Genomic DNA, 25666 nt, shown 5'->3' on the forward strand with positions numbered 1-25666 from the left:
GAACTTGCCGTCACACAATTGGGCGCACATGTCACATGACCAGAAACGTGCATGGCCAATCAGAGCAACGTGGAAGGACAACTTACTTGTGGGAAGTATAGAGGCGTCCGGGAGGCCTGAATACTTTAGACAACAAATGTTTGTTTCCGCGTCTCTGATTGGCCAGGTCATTTCTGGTCATGTGACATGTACGCCCAATCGTGGGACCGCAAGTTTCTACACTGGTTAAGCTTAGGCGCTCTTTCGAAGTTGGTTACGGTTAGAGTTTGTCTTAGAGCATGGCGATAGAACGCCTGCTCTGATTCCGACAGTTAAGCTTAGGCACTCTTTCGAAGTTGGTTAAGGTTAGAGTTTGTCTTAGAGCATGGCGATAGAACGCCAGGTAGTTTGCAGGCTGTTAGACCCGGAAATAGGCGCAGAACTTGCTGTCCCAAGATTGGCGCACATGTCACATGACCTGGCCAATAAGAGCGCAAAACTCGAACACGGAAACAAACATTTGTTGTCAAAAGTATTCACGCGTCCGGGAGTCGAACCCGGGTCGCGTGTAGCTTTTCTCCAACGCGTCCGTGTTTCCGGGTTCCCGTTTTGCGCTCTGATTGGCCAGGTCATGTGACATGTGCGCCAATCGTGGGACGGCAAGTTCCGGGCCGAACAGCCTGCAAACTACCTAACGCCTAGTTTATCACTGGTTAAGCTTAGGCGACTCTTTCGAAGTTGGTTAAGGTTAGAGTTTGGAATCAGGACAGGCGTTCTATCGCCATGCTCTAAGACAAACTCTAACCTTAACCAACTTCGAAAGAGCGCCTAAGCTTAACCAGTGTAGAAACTTGCGGTCCCACGATTGGGCGTACATGTCACATGACCTGGCCAATCAGAGACGCGGAAACACGAACGCGTTGGAGAAAGGCTACAGGCACCCGGGTCGGCCGTGTCGCACCGTAGTGCTGCTATATGCGGTGCACCACTCGGGCGCCCCACACATTTTGATGTATTTGGTTTCTCTGCAAACAGTTGTATCTGCACAGTACAGCAGAAAACAGGTCCCAAAACAAGTAGGCTGTAGGCGTTGATTCGCATGCTTCATGTCATGCTTTCTTTACCATAGGCAGTGGCGGACTGGCCATCGGGACGTTCGGGACGAATCCCGATGGGCCGGAACCAAAGTGGGCTTGGGCCAGTGTGTGGGCCAGTGTGTGGGCCACTAATGTGTGTGGGCCAGTGTGTGGGCCAGTGTGTGAGTCGGTGTGTGGGCCACTAATGTGGGCCAGTGTGTGGGCCGGTGTGTGGGCCAGTATGTGGGCCGGTGTGTGGGCCGGTGTGTGGGCCAGTATGTGGGCCGGTGTGTGGGCCGGTGTGTGGGCCAGTGTGTGGGCCAGTATGTGGGCCGGTGTGTGGGCCGGTGTGTGGGCCGGTGTGTGGGCCGGTGTGTGGGCCAGTGTGTGGGCCAGTATGTGGGCCGGTGTGTGGGCCGGTGTGTGGGCCAGTGTGTGGGCCAGTATGTGGGCCGGTGTGTGGGCCGGTGTGTGGGCCGGTGTGTGGGCCAGTATGTGGGCCAGTCTGTGGGCCGGTGTGTGGGCCGGTGTGTGAGTCGGTGTGTGTGGGCCACTAATGTGGGCCAGTGTGTGGGCCGGTGTGTGGGCCAGTATGTGGGCCGGTGTGTGGGCCGGTGTGTGGGCCAGTATGTGGGCCAGTCTGTGGGCCGGTGTGTGGGCCGGTGTGCAAGTCGGTGTGTGGGCCACTAATGTGGGCCAGTGTGTGTGCCGGTGTGTGGGCCAGTGTGTGGGCCAGTATGTGGGCCGGTGTGTGGGCCGGTGTGTGGGCCAGTATGTGGGCCAGTGTGTGGGCCGGTGTGTGGGCCGGTGTGTGGGCCGGTGTAGTGTGTGGGCTGGTGTAGTGTGTGGGCCAGTGTGTGGGCCGTATGTGGGCCGGTGTGTGGGCCATTATGTGGGCCGGTGTGTGGGCCAGTGTGTGGGCCGGCAATAAAACAATAAACAAGTTGCATAAACTAAATCAGATTAAAAATGATCACAGTTCTGGTTTGCCTTAAGATGCAGTTTAAGATGGGTCTTGAACATGGAGTATGTAGGGCACTCTCTAATCACAACTGGTAGGCTATTCCAGTAGTTACCACTTTTAACAGAGAACACAGTTTTTGCAATGGTAGTATACCGAAAAGGCACCTTACAGTCCCCTCTACTGATGGCCCTGGTGGTAATGCCAGTGTCTGCTTTCTGTTGGATGAACTCATTCAATGGGGGAGGGGCAAGTCCATGCAGAACCTTGTACATGAAGCAAGTATATTTGAAAACTTGGAAATTCTCGAAACTTAGCATGTTATGTTTTTCTAAAACATTACAGTGATGAAATGAAATTGGTTTCCTATCAAATACTTTTATGGCTTTTTTGTAGAGTAATTCTATTGGTGTAAGAGTAGTGACATATGAAAGAGACCAGTTGATAAAACAGTACTCGATGTGTGATAAAATCATTGAATGCAGAAACATCCTTGCAGCATTAACTGGCAGGCAGGGCCTGATCTGCCTGAAGTTTTCGATGTTAAACTTGACTGTGTTTGTCACTTTCTTCACATTACTTTTTGAAGGTCAATGTAGAGTCCAATGTGACCCCAAGATACTTGAATTAATGTACAATGTCCAGCTCCGCCTCTCCCAGAAACACATTAGAGTGAGTGACCTCTACTGGTGACTTTGTGAACATCATACACACTGTTTTCTTGGTGTTAAGTGAAAGACATGCTTTTGTTAGCCAGTCTTGAATGAGACATGCGACATCAGTGAATGAGATTCACGTTTCCTCCCAACCGCGAGTAGGCCTAGAAGCGCAGAAATGGAGAATGCAAAAAAAGAAAGGGTGGAGCTGAAAAAGCTAGAATTGCTAGTAAAAGACGCAGAACAATGTTCTAAAATTACAGACATGTTTAGTAGAGGAAGGGCTGGCGTTAGAGTAGCTGCTGCTGCTAATGATGATGAAGTTCAAGTGGAAGGAACCAACAGTAACATGACAGGTGCGTGCAGTAGCCTAGTGCATATTCTACTGTTGGTGTGTGCCGGTTCATGAGGGCTAGCTAGCCTATACTAGTTCTTGCAGTGATTTCAGTCATTCTATTACAAGACAATGTGCTTTCCGTATTCCTGATTCCTTACAGCACGTGGACGTAAATAGTCGTGACTCGTGACGTTTTTTCTCTGACTAAAAGTTTAGTTAGCTATGTTAGGACTAGTGCCCACCACAGCATCAGAAGCTAAAGTGCTAACCTAGAGAGCCAATCAGAACCTAGGACGGGCTGCAAATTAATTGGCTACTAATATTATAATAGTAAATACTCAAATAAAATACTATTATGTTCCCTTTCAAATTTTCATGTTGATATAATATTGGTAATCTAATTGATTGAATTGATTAGTTGCCATTTTACATGCTTAAATAAGATGTACCTTAGAATTCCCAACAGTTAGCCATGTTCTCGATTAGTCTCATCTACATGTTTGTAGATAACCACAGCTAACTAGCTTCAGCTAACAACTAGGTCAACTACCCCGTAGTTAAACAAATGTGATTGCATATAACAGCTAACTGCTACAGCTAAGTTGGTAGTTAGCCTATTCCATTAATGTTGAATGTATTTATGAAGGTTGTTGATGGTGGTTGGCACTGAATAGCAGACATGATTCCGTCAGTCTGCCACAGGGAAGCTGTGTTTGCTGATGCTGCTCACGACCACCAGTAGCGTATGACTGTGTGAGTATGAATGCTTGATGGTTTCTGTGAAGCGCTTTGTGGAACAATGCTGATATACAGTTAAGAATGAGTAATTCGCTTTTGGTTTTTAAGAAAATGGTTTGTAAAGCTATTTTTGAAAACTACAAGGGTTTTTTGCTATTTTCTTTTATAATACTGTTTTGGAGTCTTAATTTTTTAAATTTTTGTTAAGAATATAGGACAGGCATAGGCTATATAAGCATTGCTTCAGTCTGTACCTTTTCAGTCACTGTAAAATCAAATATTGTTAAATGATGGTGTATATTGTATTGTGTGAGATGATGACTGAATAAACTACTACTACTACTACTACTACTACTACTACTACTACTACTACTACTACTACTACTACTACTACTACTTTGGGTGTTTTCAAAAGGCTGAAAAACGCTGTATGAATTCAAGCCATTATTATTGATTGCTGATGTTCTTCTTATGCAGTTGACTCTGAGGAAAGAGAGAGCGCCCAGTCCAGCACAGCTGACCCTGAGGGGAGAGAGAGTGCCCAGTCCAGCACAGCTGACCCTGAGGGGAGAGAGAGAGCCCAGTCCAGACAGACAGACAGACACACAGAGAGAGACACAGAGAGAGAGACACAGAGAGAGAGACACAGAGAGAGAGACACAGAGAGAGAGAGACACACACACACAGAGAGACACATACACAGAGAGAGAGAGAGAGAGAGAGAGAGAGAGAGAGAGAGAGAGAGAGAGAGAGAGAGAGAGAGAGAGAGAGAGAGAGAGAAAACAAGCTCTTGGAATGGGTGTCTGGGAGGAAGTGGGGGGTCTTTCGATGTTGATTAAACGGCAAGCAACTAATGTCATGAGTGCCAAATTAAAGGACAATAAATCCAATCTAACTGAAATTGTGTAGCACAGACCTTTTCTATGGATCAAAACCTCAATATTATTATGGTGTAGTTAATACTTCATGTATCCTTAATCCCTAGGCTAATGAGGCACTAAGATGTTAGTAAAAAAAAAAAACATATGCCAATGACAGGAAGTAACGGTATATGTATGTGTGTGTCTGTGTGTGTGTGTGTGTGCACTGTGCATGAGTGCACATCTACAGTAGGGGCGGTGTGTAGATTTGGTCTCCCTGATGTTGACTCCTTAGCCACAGCCTTGGGTTGTTTAATACTGGACAAGTGTTTCATAACGGCCGCTGTGTGGGCCGGTTTCGGGGCCGGTGCGTGGGCCGGTGTGTGGGCTGGTGCGTCTGAATGTCCCGGGCTGAATTTGTGTCCCAGTCCGCCACTGACCATAGGTGTCAAGTTTCAAGTTTTGTTTAATTTGTCACATATGTAAGGTACATGTAGGCTACATTACACCCCCAGGACTAAGCTGCACACCATGAGCGATCGAGCCTTCTGCTCTGCCGCACCCAGACTATGGAATGCTCTCCCCATCCACCTGAGAGCACCACAATCCGTCGAGGCTTTTAAAAGGGGCCTAAAAACATTTATTTTTAACAAGGCTTTTGCCTGAATTTTTCTTTTACTTTTCTTTTTACTTCTATTCATTTTATTATTATTTTATTTTATTTTACTTTTATGTTCTTCCATTTCATTGGTTGTTTTATTCATTTTAATTGTTTTATTCTTTTTAATTGTTTTATTCATTAAACTTTTTGTCTTTATCTCCTGTAGCACTCTGAGATTCTCGCGAATATAAAGTGTGGTACAAATTGAATCTATTATTATTATTATTATTATTATTATTATTATTATTATTATTATTATTATTATTATTATTATTATTATTATTATTATTAGTATTATTAGTATTATTATTATTATTATTATTATTATTATTATTATTATTATTATTATTATTATTATTATTATTATTACAGTGAAATGCTTGGTTCTGTATGAGCCTCCTGAGATTGTGCTTCATACAGTAAAATAAAGTTAAAAAGAAGAAAGACCAAACACTATACAAAATACACAATGTACAAAACTAAAGTACGAAATGCAAACAAATGCTGGATCCTGCACACCTGCCTTCAATCAGTTGTAGATTAGATTTGATTCAAATGTATAGTCATTATACAGCACAAGTACAGTACAACGAAAATAAGTTTGGCATCCAACCAGAGTGCAAATGTAACATACAATGTACAGGTGATCAATTAGTACTACTGAGTACAGTAATAGTGCTAATCAGATGTATGTACAGAGTTGTATTATTAATATGTACAGTGATGCAGGTATAAAGACACTATGTTAGTAAGTCATACTGTCCGGCAACGTAACTAGTAAGAGTACGTTAGGGATATAATATGTACAGATATAGATAGTATCTACAGATATGTAAAAAGGATTACATGCAGGTATGTACAGACAGATGTGTATATATATATATATATATATATATATATATATATATATATATATATATATATATATGGTAAGAATAATATATATATACGGTATGCATCATTGTACATGTTATCATACAGAGTTATATGCATATGCAGGTGTATAAGTATATAGAAGTAACTATATATATATGCAGCTCATCTCCTCTCCTGTACGGTAACCCCTGGCTCTTTACTCCCTCTTCGTGAGACCGTTGTTTCAGCCTCACTGGTCGTGACTAATGACGCTTCAGACCTCCATAGTTTAGTGATTAGGTCTTTGTGTTTTGATTCCACGTTCTAACAGCCTTTTCCTGTGCTCAGGATCCTTCCTCGTCTGCCTGCTGCTCACCTACCAGTCTGTCTGCCAGTCTAGCCTGTCCATGACGTTCGTCATCGCTCCTCTACGAATACATCACATTAGAGCTCACCTTATCTCCCGTGCATGCCCTCTGCGTATGGGTTCGCTCTGAACTTCATAACATCTGCGGGCAAGCTGCATGCTCCCTCAGGAAGACAGTTTTTCAAGAAAACAGCTCTGTGATACTCATTTCTAGGGCTTTTTGGTAAAGGATATCTGACTAAATTGGGCCCCTGTACTTGAAACAGTATTCCTGCTTCCAACTCATTCGGTTGGAACAACTCAAATAAGCTCTGAGTTTGTCTGGGTACGTGAGGGGCTCATGTGGCCCGACCCAGCTGGCCTATGGATCTCGGCTCTGGAACCGGGTACAATTTTCTGTTTATAATCATAGTACCTTCTGAAGGGAAGTAAAATGCATATTTAAGTGTTGAAAATTGGTATGTCGGGGAAATGTTATTCCCCCTAATGACTCCATTTAAAAGAAAAGTATAACCAGACAGTATATACACTTTGCAGTGACAAACTTGCGAATATGCACTTGAATATTGTTATATTGTTTACACTGGCTTTTTTTTTTATTCTATTTTTTTTTTTTACTTCTCCACTGTACTATAATTCTATGATATGTACCATGTCTTCTACTACCTGTGCCTCCCCTCCCCCTCCCCCATGCTGCTATGATGCCTGAATTTCCCCAAGGGGATCAATAAAGGAATATCTTATCTTATCTTATCTTATCTTATGTGTGTAACGTGGCTACTAGGCCTCTACACCATCTAGTGGACAGACGTCAAAATTGAATAAAATAAAATAAAATGCAAGACTTAAAATGTTCATGTGTGTATAATATATATAATATACATGAGTGTAGATGTAGGGGGAGTTGCAGGACATGTCCCCCTCAATATTGTGAAGAGGTAAATGTGTCCCCCTCAAAAAATATAGCTGAAAAGATAAGGGGATAAAAAAATGTATATATTCTTCTTACTTGTAACTATAGAATACATATTTGAAAGCAATACAGAACGCCTCAGAGCCTTGTTACTGCATTATATTACATTATATTTGTGTCAGCGGGTACCTGAATGATGTCTTTTCCTTTACAAGACATTTCCACCATTTATACAGAAAATGCACAAATTGATACATAAAAGTAGACTAGAATGCAGTGTTTGATGCCCAAAACTTCATGGGGGAGGACCCCGAGATCCTGCGTTTAATGTTGAAACCAAACCTACACCTGTGTGTGTGTGTATTATACATTATTATATTATACACACACTCATGTGTGTATATATATATATATACATACAGTATGTAATAATAATAATAATAATAATAATAATAATAATAATAATAATAATAATAATAATAATAATAACATTGACAGTCATTGATTGCAAAGTATTTCCAGAACACAGGGGGTTGAAAACTCAAATGTATTTCAGGCTTTTATTTTCCTTTAAAAATATTTTCGAACATCAAACCAATATCACCTTTTGAGTACGAACAAAATGTCAATCATCATTTCTTTTTTTAATTCAATAAATGTGAGAATTCAAATCTCCAGGGCAGCGTGTCGAAGTGTCATTGACACTTGGCACCTTGCAACATGGTTGCCCCCCCCCCCCCCCCCCGTCGGTGTGTGAATGTGTGAGTGAATGTGTAAAATGTGAGGAACAAATGGTGAAGCACTTTGGATAAAAACGCTATATAAATGCAGTCCAAAGTCTTTCTCTGGTCTGCATCCCCTTAACAATTGTGTGTATTGAGCAGTACTGTATTGTACCCATTCTGCAATCTGTTAATACAAATTTCAATCAATCAATTCATTCAATACTGCATATATATATCATATAGAGAGAGGATATTGTCCAAGAACTACAGTATTCCATTTAATTTATTCAAGTTTTTATTATTATTGATGTGGAAGGTGATCGGATCGGCGAGCATGGACCCGAGAAGAGAGAGCAGCGCACAGGACGCGTCTATTCTTCTACCAACGGATTTCCAGTTCCGTGTTCTGCGATCTGATTGGCCACTGACGTTTCTGGTGCGATCTGATTGGCCACTGCCGTTTCTGGTCATGTGACATGTGCGCCCAATCGCGCGACGTGCCCATTTCCGCCTCGAACAGCAGCAAACTACCTAACGCCTAGTTTATCACTGGTTAAGCTTAGGCGACTCTTTCGAAGTTGGTTAAGGTTAGAGTTTGGAATCAGGGCTGGTGTTCTATCGCCCTGCTCTAAGACAAACTCTAACCTTAACCAACTTCGAAAGAGTGCCTAACCTTAACCGGTGAAAGAAAGAGGCGTCACACGATTGGCGCGACCAGAAACGTCAGTGGCCAATCAGAGCGCAGAACGCGAACGCGGAACTGGAAATCCGTTGGTAAAAGTATTCAGGCAAACAGGACAAGTATTGAAATAAATAAATAACGGACCTCTGGTTTTTGTTTTTATTATTTCACCATATACCGTAAAACACGAAACGTCTCAAAATAAGTTTGAATAAATAAATACAAAGAACTTCATAACATAGCGGTATTGTGTAATAATTCTCAGTATTGGAAGTATGTGGTCTGTCTCTCTCTACTGTGTCACTTTGAAGAAGAATCGCCTCATTCTTTGGCATCAGCAACTCCCCCAGCAGTGATGGCGAAAGTGGCTTCATTCTCAGGCATATCAGGACTGGAAGAGACAATTAAAGAGGCGGGGGGTGAATCTCCAGTCTGCCTTTGTGATTAGATTAGATTCAAATGTATTGTCATTAGCAGCACAAGTACAGTACACAACAAAAAGAAGTTTGGCATCCAACCGGAGTGCAAATGTAACAGTAAAGTGCAATAGTAATGTACAGGTGATTAAACTGGGTATAAAATATATTAATTGGTACTACTGAGTAATAGTGCTAATCAGATGTATGTGCACATATTTGTAATATTAATATGTACAGTGATACAGGTATAAAGACACTATGGTCATACTAACTAGTAAAACTAGGTAAGTGATATGTATACATAATATATATATAGTATATCTACACTACAGATATGTAAAAAGGGTTATATGCAGGTATGTACAGACAGATGTGGATAGATAGAATAATAAAATAAAAACATATATACAGCATTATTGTACATGCCATCATTGTTATATGCAGTTGTATAAATAGGTATATAGGAGGATTATATGCAGGTATATTCAGATGGATATGGATATTAATATATGCAGTACTGTAAATATAAATGTGTGCACGCACACACACACACACACACACACACACACACACACACACACACACACACACACACACACACACACACACACACACACACACACACACACACACACACACACACACACACACGGCAAGCGGCAACTAATTACCTGTAAATCTTGGCAATTATCAATTTTCCCCGCCCTCTCCTCAAGCTAATTCGTGTGGTGGAGGCGTGGGCCAGGATGTGCCCTCCAACCGGCTCCATAGGATCAGCTCTCAAGCTAAGTCTGGTGCTGACGCGGGGCACTCCAATCCGGCTTATAGGATCATCTTTATACCTGAAAGGTAAAGGGGGGGGGGGGGTATCCAATCAAAGATCAGCACTATACTATATCACCATATAACTCTGTATGATAGCATGTACAATAGTGCTGTACATACCGTATATATACATTTACCGCATTATCTGTCTGAATATACCTGCATATAATTATATATACCTACTTATACAGCTGCACATAACTCTGTATGATGTACAATAATGCTGTATATATATATATCCGTCTCTACATAATCCTTTTTACATATCTGTAGATACTAGATATATCTACATCTGTACATATAACTTACCTACTCTTACTAGTTATACTGCTGGCCAGTATGACTTACTACTATAGTGTCTTTATACCTGTATCACTGTACATATTAATAAAACTCTGTACATGCATCTGATTAGCACTATACTCTGTAGTACTAATTTATATATTGTATAACCAGTTTAATCACATGTACATTGTATATTGCTATTGGGCTTTACCATTACATTTTCACTCTGGTTGGATGCCAAACGTCTTTGCGTTGTACTGTACTTGTGCTGTATAATGACAATATATTTTCTTCTAATCTAATGTCGAGTAGAAATGACCCCCTCAACTCTTCTACTTACGTCATTCCTGCACCATGGTTACCATTGGTGGTGATGAACACAGCTACGTTGTAATCTAGGAGCAAAACACATGAGTCAATGAGATATACCAGACTTTGTGTATCTAAGGGGGTCGTATGATTAAAGACAGATATCTATGATAATATCTGTAGCTCTGAAGGATCACACACATACAGTACATGGTCATCATCAACATACTGTTCTGATTCATCAATATCGGAGATAAATGCAGAATCAGTCCAGTTTGAATGACACAAGCCGTCCATTCAGAGTAGCAGGGTTCATTGAGTGACTCAGACTTCAGAGGAACAATGTTTTCAAACTTTATTATCTAAAAATAATATTGTGTATACCGTTTACTTTTACTCTTACTCATAGTATATATTCAGATTCAAATTCTTTATTGCCTATATTTATTGTTAACCCTTTCTTCGCCAATGACGTGTTAAGACGTCATTCTCCGCCATGCGTAATCTGCCAATGACGTCTTACAGCGTCTTTGAGATCAATATTTCATATTTTCATCATGGTATTCACATTTCACCCATGGAGTCTTTGCTGGTGTTGTAGGACTCCGCTCAACTCTCCAACGCTTCAATACCGCCACCTGGTGGCCGATCGGCGAGTTGCCAAAACCGGAAGTCACCGGAAGTGCTTAGTCCGTCCCCTATTCTGTCCGGCCACTCGCTATCGCTCGCGGGACTCTATCCAGACACTGTGCATATCGATCCGTTGCCATAACTCAATAAACAACATGATTGGACGTGTATTAGTATTATACAAACCGGAACTGGATCACCTAGATCAACATCCCATAATAGCGATCTTTTTGCTCCACGCTCATCACCCAACGGTAAGAGGAGACTGGGGTGAGTTTCAGCGTTTTTCTTTACCATTTTCGATACAAACTGCTCTGATCTATATATCACCCATACTACATAAATGATTTAACGTCGGTCATTGAATTATAAGCGACCCCCTCCCCCCTCCGGTCAACCGCAGATGAAGAGTCATAACGTCTAGGACCGTGTACAGTTGACATTTTTAATCTGGCGTCGATAGGCATCAAACTGCATTTGATGATCTAATATATGCATTTATGGCTATAACTCACGTTCTATGAAATACTGCAGAAACGATAAAAACATATTTATACTCTAGACCGTATTATTGTATGAATGTGTGAATGAAAAAGTAAAACGTTCCTACATCCTGAACGATAGATAATTGATGTTGAATGGGCCATAGTAATGTCAATTTAGCAATACAATTTAAAAAGTTATAGCCCTGCAAAGAAGGTGAACATCTCCATAGACAAATAGAGCTGGCAGAGAGGCTACAAGGATGGATATAAGCTCCGGCAATGAATGGGTTAACATATAATATAAACGATGGGGCATCTGCATCTTTGTTTACACTGTTTATTTTTTTCATATTTTTATATTCAGATCTAATTGTATTGCCTATACTGCATTTATGTCTTTCTACTATTACCCTGCCCATACCTGTACTCCCCCTCCCCCATGCTGCTATGACACCAGAATTTCCCCAAGGGGATCAATAAAGAAATATCTTAACACTTTGGGTGCCGGCCAGAAATCCGGAAAATGACTGTGGATTGCCAGCTATATTTAACATGGATAAGTTCCCCTTCTTTGCAGGGCTATAACTTTTTAAATCATATTGCTAGATTGCCATTATTAGGGCCCATTCAAAGCCCTATATGTATTGTTCAGGGTGAAGCAACGTTAAACTTTTTCATTCACATATTCATACTAAAGTATGGTCTAATGTATAAGTATGTTTTCATCTCTTTCTGCAGCTTTCTCCAGAACGTGATCTATAGCCCCAAATGCATTATATTGATGATGCAATACAGCTTGATGGCAATCGGCGCGATATAAAAAATTCCAACTAGACGTACTTCTAGAAGTTACTACACGTCATCTGATGTTGACCGGATGGGCGAGGGGCCGTTTATAATTCCGTGGGCAGCGTTATACCAATCATCTAATGTGGGTCAAATGTTGATCATAGCAGTTAGAATCGAAGACGGTAATACTACACGCTAAAACTCACCCCAGTCTCCTCGCGCGGTTGGGCGATCAGCGTAGAGTAGAAATTTTACCATTATGGGATGTCGATTTACCCGGTCCATTTCCAGGTTGTATAATGGTATATACGTCCAAATCATGTTGTTTATCGAGTTATTGGCAATGGATCGCTATGTATTGTGACGAGCCAGAGTGCCGGGAGCCAAACCGAGTGCCCGGAAGTAATATGGCCGCACAGCATAAGCGGCGGATGGGCTTCAGGTCGCGGTAGGCTGTATTGGGAACGCCCCTCGCGCACAGCGTGAGAAAAATTTTACCTTTTATTTTTGGTTGCACGCAGTCGCAAACTGTCCAGGTTCTGATTTCATATACACACACACTACTATAGGCTATACTACAGCGAGCCCCACTCATTTATATATAGTGCAAATTAAGTGTTCAAATGAAGGCATCCAATAATATATGAACCATTGTCTTACCTTAATGCAGATAAATGCGACGTTTCGTGAGAATTGAATCACAAGTTGCAATGAAGTGAAAGTTTTTCGTAATTTAGATCTCATCATGCTTTGAAAACAATGTACATACAGTAGCTCTAAAAAGTTTCCACGATTTGATGAACTCGGACTCTCATCATGTCCTCTTAGAGCAAGCCCTTGTTTGCCAAGATAAAACAACATACAGCCTCAGGTGATCGCTAGTTATGCCTCTCCTCGCTTCTCTACAAAGCGATCGGCGGGCCGGGCTGAAATTCAGAACACAGATGTTTGCTTTACTCTGCCTGCGGGATCAGATTCAGGATGATCATGTGAATGATGTGATTGGCCACATTATTTAACCTGAGCCTATGCGTGATTGGTTACTGCCTGTATACCTGGAATGTTAAACGCTGACGATTGACACCTTCGTCGTTGTCACCTCGGCCAGCGAGCCGGCTGCAGCACAAGACACACACTAGCCAGCAGCCTGCGCATATATATTATATACATTTCAAGATTCCGAGCATAATATTCTGGGTAGGCATAGCCGCCCCTAGCCTTAATATATGCGCCGCCTATGCCGCACAACCTCCACAGCACTTCCTGTTTGGCGATTGGGCTGATCGGCCACCAGATGGCGCTCCTGAACCGCCAGAGAGCTCAGTGGGTCCTCCTGGTGGATCTCAGGCCAGCGGAGGGGAAATATGAATCCGATCACAGATTTTTGAAATATTGATATTAAAGACGCTGTAAAGCGTCCTTCGGCAACTTGAGCATGGCCGGGAAGGACGCTGTAACACGTCTTCTGGCAGTTAAAGTGTTAAAAATGTTAGTGTTGTGTTGAGGGCGCTTTCACATATAGTTTTGCTGGACTCTGTGCGGTTCTGGTGGTGAAGTTGCAACATTGTTGCATTCGTCATTTGGTTCGTCTGCATTCACATTGCAATTTGTCAAGCGCACCAAACTTTCTGAACAATGTCACGCGGTCGAAAAGGGCGCTCGTCAATTGGACACAATGGAGAGTGGAAATCCCTCCCCTTCAGGAAGTGAAATCCGTGAAAACACAAACAGCCGCAAGAAGCGTGATAGTAGAAGAGATGTGGCATTGATCCATCGTTCGATTATAACCCATTACCGCCATCCTCTCGCTAAACAACTTGTACACCTTGTTGTTTTTGTGAGTGCCCACAAGCAGCTGTTTTATTTGGTCTTCTGCCCATATGTCAATCAGGGCTTTCACTTCATCATTCGCCCAAGTCTGTCCACGAGACATGTTTACACTACAGTGTGCTTGTTTTGCAGTGAATGCCGGGCGCCGCAGTTTTTTCTTCCTTATACAGTATAGGTGTATCGGTGCGCAGCAGCAGCGTCTTGGCTGGTTGGTAGTACTAGGTGTATCGGTGCGCAGCAGCAGCGTCTTGGCTGGTCGGTAGTACTAGGTGTATCGGTGCGCAGCAGCAGCGTCTTGGCTGGTCGGTAGTACTAGGTGTATCGGTGCAGCAGCAGCGTCTTGGCTGGTCGGTAGTACTAGGTGTATCGGTGCAGCAGCAGCGTCTTGGCTGGTCGGTAGTACTAGGTGTATCGGTGCAGCAGCAGCGTCTTGGCTGGTTGGTAGTACTAGGTGTATCGGCGGGCAGCAGCGTCTTGGCTGGTCGGTAGTACTAGGTGTATCGGCGGGCAGCAGCGTCTTGGCTGGTCGGTAGTTCTACCCAAGATGCACAGTTTATCAGGTGACTTCCTATATTTGGTCCGCGTTTGGTCAGATGAAGCAAACCGAGACCTATGTTTTTTGGCGGACCAGAGTTTGCGTGTTTGGTCCGCACCAGAGTTCGACTGCGCATTCACACCACCCCAAAAAAGCGGACTATCGAATTCTGGTCCGATAGTCCGGACCAAACAGCTCTGGTGTGAAAGCACCCTCGTTATTCGTTAAAGACAGTCAAGATTGAGTAGTTTTCTTGTGATATCTCACATTCACATACATTATTTAGATTAACTTCACAGTAACAAATACATGGGCTGTCCAAAAGGTTTCAAAACACACTACCGTCTGTAGTGTGATAGTAAAGGGTTAACCTTCTGTAGTGTGGTAGTGAAAGGGTTAAGGGACCTCAAAGACTTATATTAACTTGTTAAAAATTACTAAAAATATGTGCTCTTTAAACCAAGTTGTGGCTCAGACCTCTGGAGATCTCCTGTAGCCTGGAGAGCATCTGGTCCAGTTTCTGCTGCATCTCGGCCCGCTCGCCTCGGCCAGGGAAGTCCACACAAAACAGAGCCGTGATGGAGTCAATGATCTGACGGAGAACAGAGGTGGTGAACAGCAATGTCTGGGCTGGATCCCTTTTTTTATATGTAGAAAATATTACCTTAATGCCAAGAGAGACCATTAGTGAATATAAGGAAGTGGACCCAGAGCAGTTTTAGTATTTTTTTGCCATATATGTATACAGTATAAAAAATGGTTGTACTCATCTAGCAGGCTGTATTCTTATATTTTGTAATAAATCAAATGTTATGACATTGAACTTGCAGCGCAACATTTGTAGTAGTTAGTTAGTAGTATTAGTTTTATTCAGTCATCACACACAATACAATATTCACAATCATTCAAGACTGTCTTTGATTTTGGCAGTGACTGAAAAGGTACAGGCTGAAGCATAATGCTTATACATGCCTATCCTATATTCTTATCAAATTAAGCCTCCAAAACGGAAACAGTGTGTGCTTTTGTGTTCAACGTCAAACAATTGTGCAACTTTATACACAATTTTTTTAAATAAATAACTTATTTGGAACTTACCCTTGTGTTTGCTATTGTATTGAAATTATGTTTTTAAGTTTCAGGAAATTACAGCAAATGGCTTTCTTTTCTTTATTGCAAATTCTTTGGACCACCCCCTTGCTCCTCGGCACCATCTTGTTTGAAAGCCCTGTGACTACAACCATCTTTATCATTTATTTTTCCAAACTACTTCTAAATGTCATTGGACTGAGACTGGTCCACGTGCTGATATTCAGTCTCTATCACACTTTTACATGGAAGAGAAGAAGAAAAATATAGGAATGTAAATTTTAATCGTATTTTGACTGAGTGATTCTAATAATTGTGGGAGATTTTGCATTTCAAAATGACTGTGATAAGCGTCAACTACATGTTCCTTAGTCAATTAACTTGGCGTACCCTGGGAAGCAACCGTTGTGATGGGAGGATCAAGAAAAGAGAGCAGGTTTGAGATGGGTCAATTTTGCTGTTTTGGGGCTATACTTTAAATTAAGTCCTAGAGCCAAATACTACATGGCTTTTCTTTTAATGAAATAATATAGATATTATCGTAGCATGCCTATAAATTACACCACTGCTTCAACAACTATCTTCCTACTACCATATACACTGAACAAAAATATAAACGCAACACTTTTTTTGTTCACGAGTTGAAATCACTTCTCCTTTGCTGAGATAATCCATCCACCTGACAGGTGGCATATCAAGATGCTGTTTAGACAGCGTGATTATTGCACAGGTGTGCCTTAGGCTGGTCACAATAAAAGGCCACTCTAAAATGTGCAGTTTTCCTCCCTCAAAACTTGCAACATCTGTGGCATTGTGCTGTGTGATAAAACTGCACATATTTTTTTTATCCACTTTTTCTCCTCTTTTTCTATTTTTCTCCCCTCCCAATTTCGCTGTGCCAATTCTCCCCTCCCCTGTCTTGAACATTGCTTGCATATGCCGCCCACTGGCCGGTTGTAGGGAGGATAGAAGCCTTGCATCACGTGTCCCCTCTGATACATGTGGAGGCAGCCTGTCACATCTTTTCACTTGCCAGCACGGACTCTCATTGGCGAGGTGTAACGTGTGGGAGGGTCACACTACCCCCGCCATTTCCTGTCTGCTGTGCAGGCGCCCCCCAACCGACCTGTAGGAGTCGCTGTCCACAACGTCCAGATTACCACCGATCGACTTCCACCCGCTAACTCTGCCAATTGAGTTAGTATGACGGCTGGCCCAAGCCGGAGGCAATGCTGACACCCGGATTCGAGACCGGAGTCTCTTGCATTGGTGACAAGCGCAATCTCCGCTGCGCCACCCAGCCGCCCACAAGCTATGGTTATTTCAATAGTACATGCACCATAGACATTCATGTTATGAGTGGGTGTGCTGCCTGTGGAAAGATGGCCGCCATGTGGCAACGTCGGTCTCCATTGGCCAGCAGCGCGGGTGAGTCATCTAGCCTTTATGTCTATGGAGATAACAGTTCCATACCAGAAGTTTGTAGACCCCTCTTTCTTTATGGAACTTGGCTTCAACTTGGTCCAACAGCTCCATCTGGTGTTCACCTGGGGGCAGAGCAGTAGTAGAGCATGGCTTCATATCCGGAACTACAGGTGTAAATATACACACATTTTCAGATTTAACACACGTTTCGATATTTGGCTCAGAATTTCTTTTTTTTATTCATTTTATTTAAAAGGTTTAAATAATGAAAATGAGCTTTAAACATTATGCTAATAGCAGTAACCATACCATAACACCAGTTAAACTGAGGTTTTTGATTCTGTATCGAGATTGAGATTGTTACAACCCAAATTAAAAAGATAATTCTCACTTTGGGACCCAGGCTCATTGAATGATATCACAAACTATAGTGTTGTCATGTTTTTAGATTCAGAGTTAATTATATTGTTTACACTGTTTATTATTATTATTATTATTATTTTTCCCTCATATTTTTATACTTTTTATACCATACCTGTACCTCCCCTCCCCCTCCCCCATGCTGCTATGACGCCCGAGTTAAACCTTTCCTGCCTCTGTATCTGTACCCTTCAACTGAGCCAAGACTCAGACCATCTCTCTTCAAACTGGTCTAAATGAGCGGCTGTGTATTCGTACTGTTATTGGCTTGAGCAACCAGCATGTTCTCCAGGACGGCGTCGTGGTCCATACCAAACCTCTCCGCGATGTCTTTCAGCCTGTCTGGGCGACTGGTGAGGACAGGGGCCAGTTAAGGACAGCAACATGGGATGCAAAGAAAAAGGCTTTACACATTTCACATACATTGGAATTTTGGATTCTATCAAACTCTCTTAAATGCCTTGCTTATTCTTAAGGTTGCTTACCTGTTAAGCCCTAGCCCTATTTTCTGAAAATCTGCCTATAAATACATACCTAAGTAAATGGAAGATTGCTCCACTTCTACAAGGTCCATTTGCATGTTCTTGGTATTTAGGAACATCTATGGACCTTGGGGAATGTATTCCCAGTGTCAGAAATATTTTGTCTGTTAATAGGCTTGAGTAAATTGTGATGAAACAAAGGAGAATATAAATTATGATTTCTTCTTTGCATCTTTGCCGGTGAATAACACCATGTTAAAATTGTGCAACCTCCGACCTCGCTCACTGAGCTCATTCAGCACCTTCTTGAGATCATGAATTATACATAATACATTTATTTATGAACTATAAATGACATTATTATGACATATCATACATCTATGGATAGGGAAAAAGCTCCCCATCCAATGGCAGTGTTAAATCTGGATTTTACGGTAAAAGAGAGATAGAATTCGCATTATTCCAATAAATTCGTATTTTCTGAATATTTGAAAAACATCGGTAAACAAAAGTAGTGCTGAAAATATACACTTTGACTGCTGTTTTAATAGGGTTAGGGTCTTTACTCTTGGCTACATTTGAAAAAGAAACACAACATTAATTAATACAGTCTGTATTGATCGATTTATGATAAAACAGCAGGGTCCCCCAATTGTATACTCTATGTCACTGTAAATGAGGGAAACCTTGGTGTTATATGAATGATTTTTCAGAGCAAATACTGTGCAAAGTTGTAGGTATGCGTCCACGGTGGAGCAGTGTGACTTGAGGAGGATACAAAGTGTGCTCCGTGTCGATGAAGATGACCTTCCCTCCCGTGTAGCCGTCCTCGCCTGGGAGCTGAGCTGTGACTGGACGACAGACACACGGAGACTCGGTGTGAACATGGACAAAAAAACTATAAAAGGAAGGGTCATCACGTCAGAATACCAGCGTTCTACGCTCTGCTTGGTGCCAGTTCAAAATAGACCAGCTATCTGAGGAAATATACATCAAGCAATATATGAAACGTTATGCCACAAATTGACAATGATTCTGACATTCGTTTAACCTGATAATTGAGGAGATGGCGATCCCGTTCAACGCAATGTCGACCGAACTGAAAGTTTCCACACTTGTGCGTTCACGTGCTACACAGTGACGTGATGACCCTTCCTTCTTTTATAGTTTCCGTGACATAGACGGGAAGCCACGTCCGTGATTGGAGGATCAAGAAAAGGTTTGAGCTAGGTCAGGGTTTGAGCTAGGTCAATTCATTTTCCACGGGGTGTGTGTGTGTGGAGGTGGGCTTTCCTAAATCACTTACCACAAAGGGTGTGAGAGAGTTGGGTCTTCCCTGTCCAAGACTCTGTAGAATGAATAACATATTGTGCTTGAAACCACAGGAGGATATCAGGGTCAGAGGAACGTAGTATACACTGTAGCAGGAAGACTACTTACCTCCAAACGCCTCTGTGACAGCCATACTCTCCATACCTCCACCCATAAGTTTACTGTAGAGAGGAAGAATTTCGGGATTATGAAGACTTTGTTATGATTATATGTTCAGTAGTGGTAGATACTGATCAAGTTAGGTTAAGACTTGTTTAAAAAAGATTACGGTGATCCAAGAATTCCCTACACCTAATTTGTGTATGAGTATTTGTGCATGTTGGGGGACAAATCTTAACTCTATCTCTTGGCTCCCGGTGGTGATGTGGAACACTTTCCTCTTCCACTGCCTGCTGTACTCAACGGCTGGTTGGAGACCACTGGGCTACAATGGGACAAGCAAATGTGCATAAGACATTATCCAAGATATTAAACTGTCATTTCCTTGTTCTCTATGTCAATTTTCACCTCAAAGTCTCATCTAAAGCCAGATACGGTATAGTGCTCAGAACTGGTGATGTGGTTTAGACCGTTGGTTTTTAAAGTGGGATCCGGTCGATTTCACTAATATTCCATTCCACATGTAAATGGTATAATGGACTGCATTTATATATCTCTTTTATCCAAAGCGCTTTACAACTCGTGCCTCACATTCACCCGTTCACTCACACATTCACACACCGACGGGGGAGGCAACCAAGCAAGGACCGGTGCCGACCTGCTCATCAGGAGCAGTTAGGGGTTAAGTGTCTTGCTCAAGGACACTTTGACACGCTGCTGTGAGGAGCCGCAATTTTACCAGGAACCTTCCAATTACCTCCTGAGTCACTATGGCCCCATGTACATAGATTCAAATTACAGTACAATGTAAAGAAGTTCGGCATCCAACCAGAGTGCAAATGTACAGTAATATACAAGTGCAATAGTAATATACAATATACAGGTGATTAAACTGGGTATAAAATATATAAATGAGTGTAGTGCTAATCAGATGTATGTACAGAGTTGTAATATGATATGTACAGTGATACATGTATAAAGACAGTACGGTAGTAGTCATACTGGCCAGCAGTAAATATAGGTAAGGGATATGTACATATATAGATATAGTATCTACAGATATGTAAAAGGTTTATGTGCAGGTAAGTACAGACGGGTGTGAATAAATATATACGGTATATACAGCATTATTGTACACGCTATCATACAGAGCTATGGGTTATATGCAGATGTATAAGAAGTAAGTATATTATATGCAGGTATATTCAGACAAAAATGTTAATATATATGCCCGTATATACACTGTTGTACAAGCTATCATACAGAGTATATAGTATGTACCCCATGCCGGCCTGGTATTAAATTCCACCAGAGCATTCTCTCCTGTGTCGCCCCTATTCTGTCTCCCTCTCTGCATTCCAACTGTCTCAATAATAAAAGTTAATAAAAAAACAACAGAATTACTTTAAGTTCCCAACGCTCTCCTCTCACCAGCATTTTCTCAGCAGCCTCATTGATCTTTTCCACCTTGGCCTCTGACAGGCCTTTGATGTTACGCAGAGATCTCTGAGTGGCTCTCTGGATCCCCTTCACCTTGCGGATGCCCACCAACTTCATCTTTTTGATGTCTGCCATGTTCTATGGATGTGGCGGAGAGAGAGAGAAGTGGACAATTTAAGCGTCAAATCAAGTGTTCCTTGATTAATCCCTTTGGGGAAATTCATAGTGACATAGCAGCTTGGGGGGGGGGGGGGGGGGTACAGGTAGGATAGGTAGTAATAATAATAGTACATAGAACAAAGTAATAATAATGATAATAGTGATAACATTAGTAGTGATTAGTGAATGAGAGATTAGTTCAATTCCTGATGAACTATTGAATTGAAAATGCATGGGTCCCTGATGTAAACAAGACAAAAGTCTTTCTCTGGTCTGCATCCCCTTAACAATTGTGTGTATTGAGCCGTACTGTATTGTACCCATTCTGCAATCTGTTAAATAAAGTTTTCAATCAATTTGAGTTTTCAACCCCCTGTGTTCTGGAAATACTTTGCAAGCAATGACTGTCAATGTTATTATTATTATTACATACTGTATGTATATATATATACACATGACTGTGTGTATAATATAATAATGTATAATACACACACACACGGGTGTAGGTTTGGTTTCAACATTAAGCGCAGGATCTGGAGGTCCTCCCCCATGAAGTTTTGGGAGTCAAACTGCATTCTAGTCTACTTTTATGTATCAATTTGTGCATTTTCTGCATCAAATTATGGTGGAAATGTCTTTATTTATGTAAAGGAAAAGACATCATTCAGGTACCCGCTGACACAAATATAATGGAATATAATGCAGTAACAAGGCTCTGAGGCGTTTTGTATTGCTTTCAAATATTTATTCTATAGTTACAAGTAAGAAGAATACATTTTTGACCCCCTTATCTTTTCAGCTATATTTTTTGAGGGGGACACATTTACCTCTTCACAATATTGAGGGGGACATGTCCCCTGCAACTCCCCCTACATCTACACTTATGTATATTATATATATTATACACACGTGAACATTTTAAGTCTTGCATTTAATTTTATTCAATTTTGACGTCTGTCCACTAGATGGTGTAGAGGCCTAGTAGCCACGTTACACACACTAACATACATAACCAGGTATGCAGTGGTGGGCATACGCGGTCAAACGACGTTTAGGCTACGTCACTGAGGCAGAAGTGCGCGCATCCTATTATTATGCAAAGTCTAGGTGATAAGTGCCGGCCGGGGTGCCTATACGGCGCGACGACACAAAAATGACTCGTCGCGCCGTATACCCCGGCCGGCACTTATCACCTAGACAGTGTGTGTGTGTGCGTGTGTGTGTGTGTGTGCGTGTGTGTGGAGTGTTGGGCGTGTGTTATGCAGTGTTGCGTTGTTATTATGGGCTGAGCCGCCACGCAGGATAATGACGCCGCGCGCACGCGCGCGCGCACACGCACGCGCGGCCGCGCGCGCATGCGCATATGTTCCCTCGCGCACAATAATACACTTTGTTTGTATAGCCTTTCATACAGAAACTGCAGCTCAAAGTGCTTCACAACAGAATTAAGACAGGCATAAAATGAGCACATAAAGTGCAGACATATAAAATCAGTTTTTCACATTAGGATCTAACATCCCAACAGGCAACCTTGTTTATGGTTTGATTCAGTTTTAATATAAATAATAAAAATAAAGAGAAGATTAATTAATTATCTACTCAGTCCCGAAGTTTGTGATGTAGATATGGAATGTCCCGGGTTGCTGCTGTTTGCAGAGTGTGTTGTTGTCCGGGGGTGAGTGGTGGTGGGTGGGGGTCTGTGGGCAGCGGCAACTTGGGACGTTCCATATTTACATCACAAAGAGTCCCAGACTGGTTGAAGACACCAGCCTATAGCGGCTATTGTTATGATAATGCGAGGTAGCGCCGGGGCCCGGGACTCGGCAGGTAAACACGAGCCGAGCGCGTTCTCGCGAGCGCGTGCATGTGCGTGCACGCGCTTCTGCTCAAATCTTTAATACTCAGTGAGGTACCACTGAGCGGTACCCCGTGCCATGAACAACGCATGCCTGGTGTTATGTGACAAAAGACCGCCCGTCTCGTCCCCAGCTCCGCCTCATGAAAGAGGAGAGATACATGTATGCGCGTGCGCGTGCGCGCGCGTGCACGTGGCGTTTGGCCTTGGCCCATATTACGACTGCACCACTGTACATAACACTGCTATTAGACACCCCGTACGGCAGGGGGCGCCATTTATTTGAGCGGAACCAGCAAATGACCCTTGTTCCCATCATCATCATCATCATCCGACGCACAAGCACGCTTCCCTTCCCGGTGACCTCGGATTGTCGCAACCAGGACCAATGCAGCACGCCTCTTCGGATTAACATTTGTGCAGAACAAATCACTATATCACCCTAATTTGACAAATCGATTAGTCTAAATCTATCTCGGTGTGTGTCGCTGATCTAACGCTATAGTCTCCATGGACCATGGCTACCATCGAAGAGCTAGTGTCCCCCGCCTCGGGCCCTTTAGAACCCCACCGGCCCCCCGAGGACGAGATAGACGAGGATGACGACGAGGAGGTATGGATGGATGGATGGAGTTATGAATGGAAAAGTTAACAAACAGAGCGAATAGGTCACAGAGGCAGAGACTGTAGCGGTGTTCTCCCTCTTAGCTAATAATCACTAATGTTAGCTTGCTTGCGCTAGCTAACTGGCTCGGTAACTGTGAGAGGACAACTTCTGGTCCTCCTTTTAATTCCTGCCAGTAGTGATTTTTTGGGTGGGCAAGGCGCTCGCCACTAACGCAGGAGATGCTGGGTTCGAGCCCAGCTCTCGGCATTGCTACCAGCTTGGCTGGTCGTTCATACTAATACAATTGGCAGTATTAGGGGGTGGGAAAGCCGGTGGGTGGGGATCGGACGTTGTGGACAGCGACTCCTACAGGTCGGTTGGTGCGCCTGTACAGCAGAATCAGGAAGCAACGGGGGCAGCGTGAGCCTCCCACGCGTTACTCCTCGCCGCTGAGAGATCGCGCTGTGCAGGTGAAAAGATGCGACAGCTGCCTCCTCGTGTACCGGAGGGGACACGTGATGCAAGGCTTGGTCCACATTGCAGCCGACTAGTGGGAGGCATGGTCGAACAACGTTCGAGACAGGGGAGGGTAGAATTGGATAATACGAAATTGGGATGGGAGAAAAATTGAAAATGGGGAGAAAAAGTAGCTTAAAAAAAGGAGGTGTCGGGTTACACTGCACTACAACCATAGAGAGGGCGTTACTGCAGATCAATGCTATGTCGACGTCACAGAAACCGTCAAATCAGAACAGTTTAGTTGAGTGAGGGAAGATCTTGTGAACTCGAGACTAGACTGATGAGTCAATATGGTAATTAGAGACACAGACCTATTGATACTATTACTATAAAACCATGCTAAACACAGAAAAAAGGCATTTATAATGCATGTCCCCTTTATATCAACTTTCCAGCCCCCTGTCAACTGTCAATGATGTCAACTGTCAACCTGAATTAACATTCAGTATTCAATATGGTCTGATTCAATATTAACATTCAGTATTCAAGTAGAACAGCTAGCTAGCCATTGTGGACACTCATTATAAATGCCTTTTTTCTGTGTTTAGCATGGTTTTATAGTAATAGTATCAATAGGTCTGTGTCTCTAATTACCATATTGACTCATCAGTCTAGTCTCGAGTTCACAAGATCTTCCCTCAAAACGGTTGGCAAGGCACCTTGGTTGAGAAATGCAGGTTTCAGTCTATGTGTTGTAGGATAGACAGTCTATCTATCCTGTCTCAATGCACAATGAGATCTTCTTCTTCTTCTTATTTGAATTTCCGGCAGTGTAGACGCATCGTGGCGTATTACTGCCCTCCGCAATTCTTTGTATGGGCTCTTCGTCTTCTTCTACTTCACCTTCTTCTTATTCTTCTACTGGACCCCGTCATCAACTACATTGTCCATTGGAGTGCAGCTAACGCTGCTACTTCCTGCCTGAGCCCCCCTCCGCGGGACCCTCCTTGCCCCCTGCAATCTTTTTCTGGGCTGCTTTGTCCCTCGCAGCCCCCTCAGCCAATTCCCTAAGCACCACCTCCCAGTCCAGACCTTCCAATCCCAGATGTTGAACCGCTATCCTAACAATCATCTTCACCATCGCTGTTTTACCCTTAGCCTCTGCCATACCAGTAACTACCCCTGCCACGAAGGCCACAATACCTAATTTCTCCTCCCTTCCCCTCTCTCTTTCCACCTGCTCTACCCTCTCTGCCAAATGCCCTCCTTCAACCCCCTGCACCCTTTCTTGGCTGCCCTGTCCTACCCTGCTAACCGCCTCAGCATACGACAACTTACCCTCCCTTCTCACTCTCCGATCCGCGACCTCCTTCTTCATCACC

The 25666-nt window shown here is 42.8% G+C and overlaps 1 protein-coding gene across 1 annotated transcript; it reads right to left on the reverse strand.

Moving 5' to 3' along the window:
• Positions 1-10675: 10675 nt before the first annotated feature.
• Positions 10676-21339, reverse strand: LOC311235494 (meiotic recombination protein DMC1/LIM15 homolog; the record flags this gene model as incomplete). The annotated part of the gene is made up of 9 exons (XM_084322962.1): positions 10676-10734; positions 15395-15509; positions 17480-17553; positions 18110-18201; positions 19112-19184; positions 19640-19681; positions 19774-19826; positions 20004-20089; positions 21196-21339. 9 exons carry the CDS (start codon positions 21337-21339, stop codon positions 10676-10678), a joined length of 738 nt encoding a protein of 245 aa, XP_084179088.1.
• Positions 21340-25666: the final 4327 nt, after the last annotated feature.

The sequence above is a fragment of the Notolepis coatsorum genome (assembly GCF_963971535.1).
Source record: "Notolepis coatsorum genome assembly, chromosome: 10".
NCBI lineage: Eukaryota > Metazoa > Chordata > Actinopteri > Aulopiformes > Paralepididae > Notolepis > Notolepis coatsorum.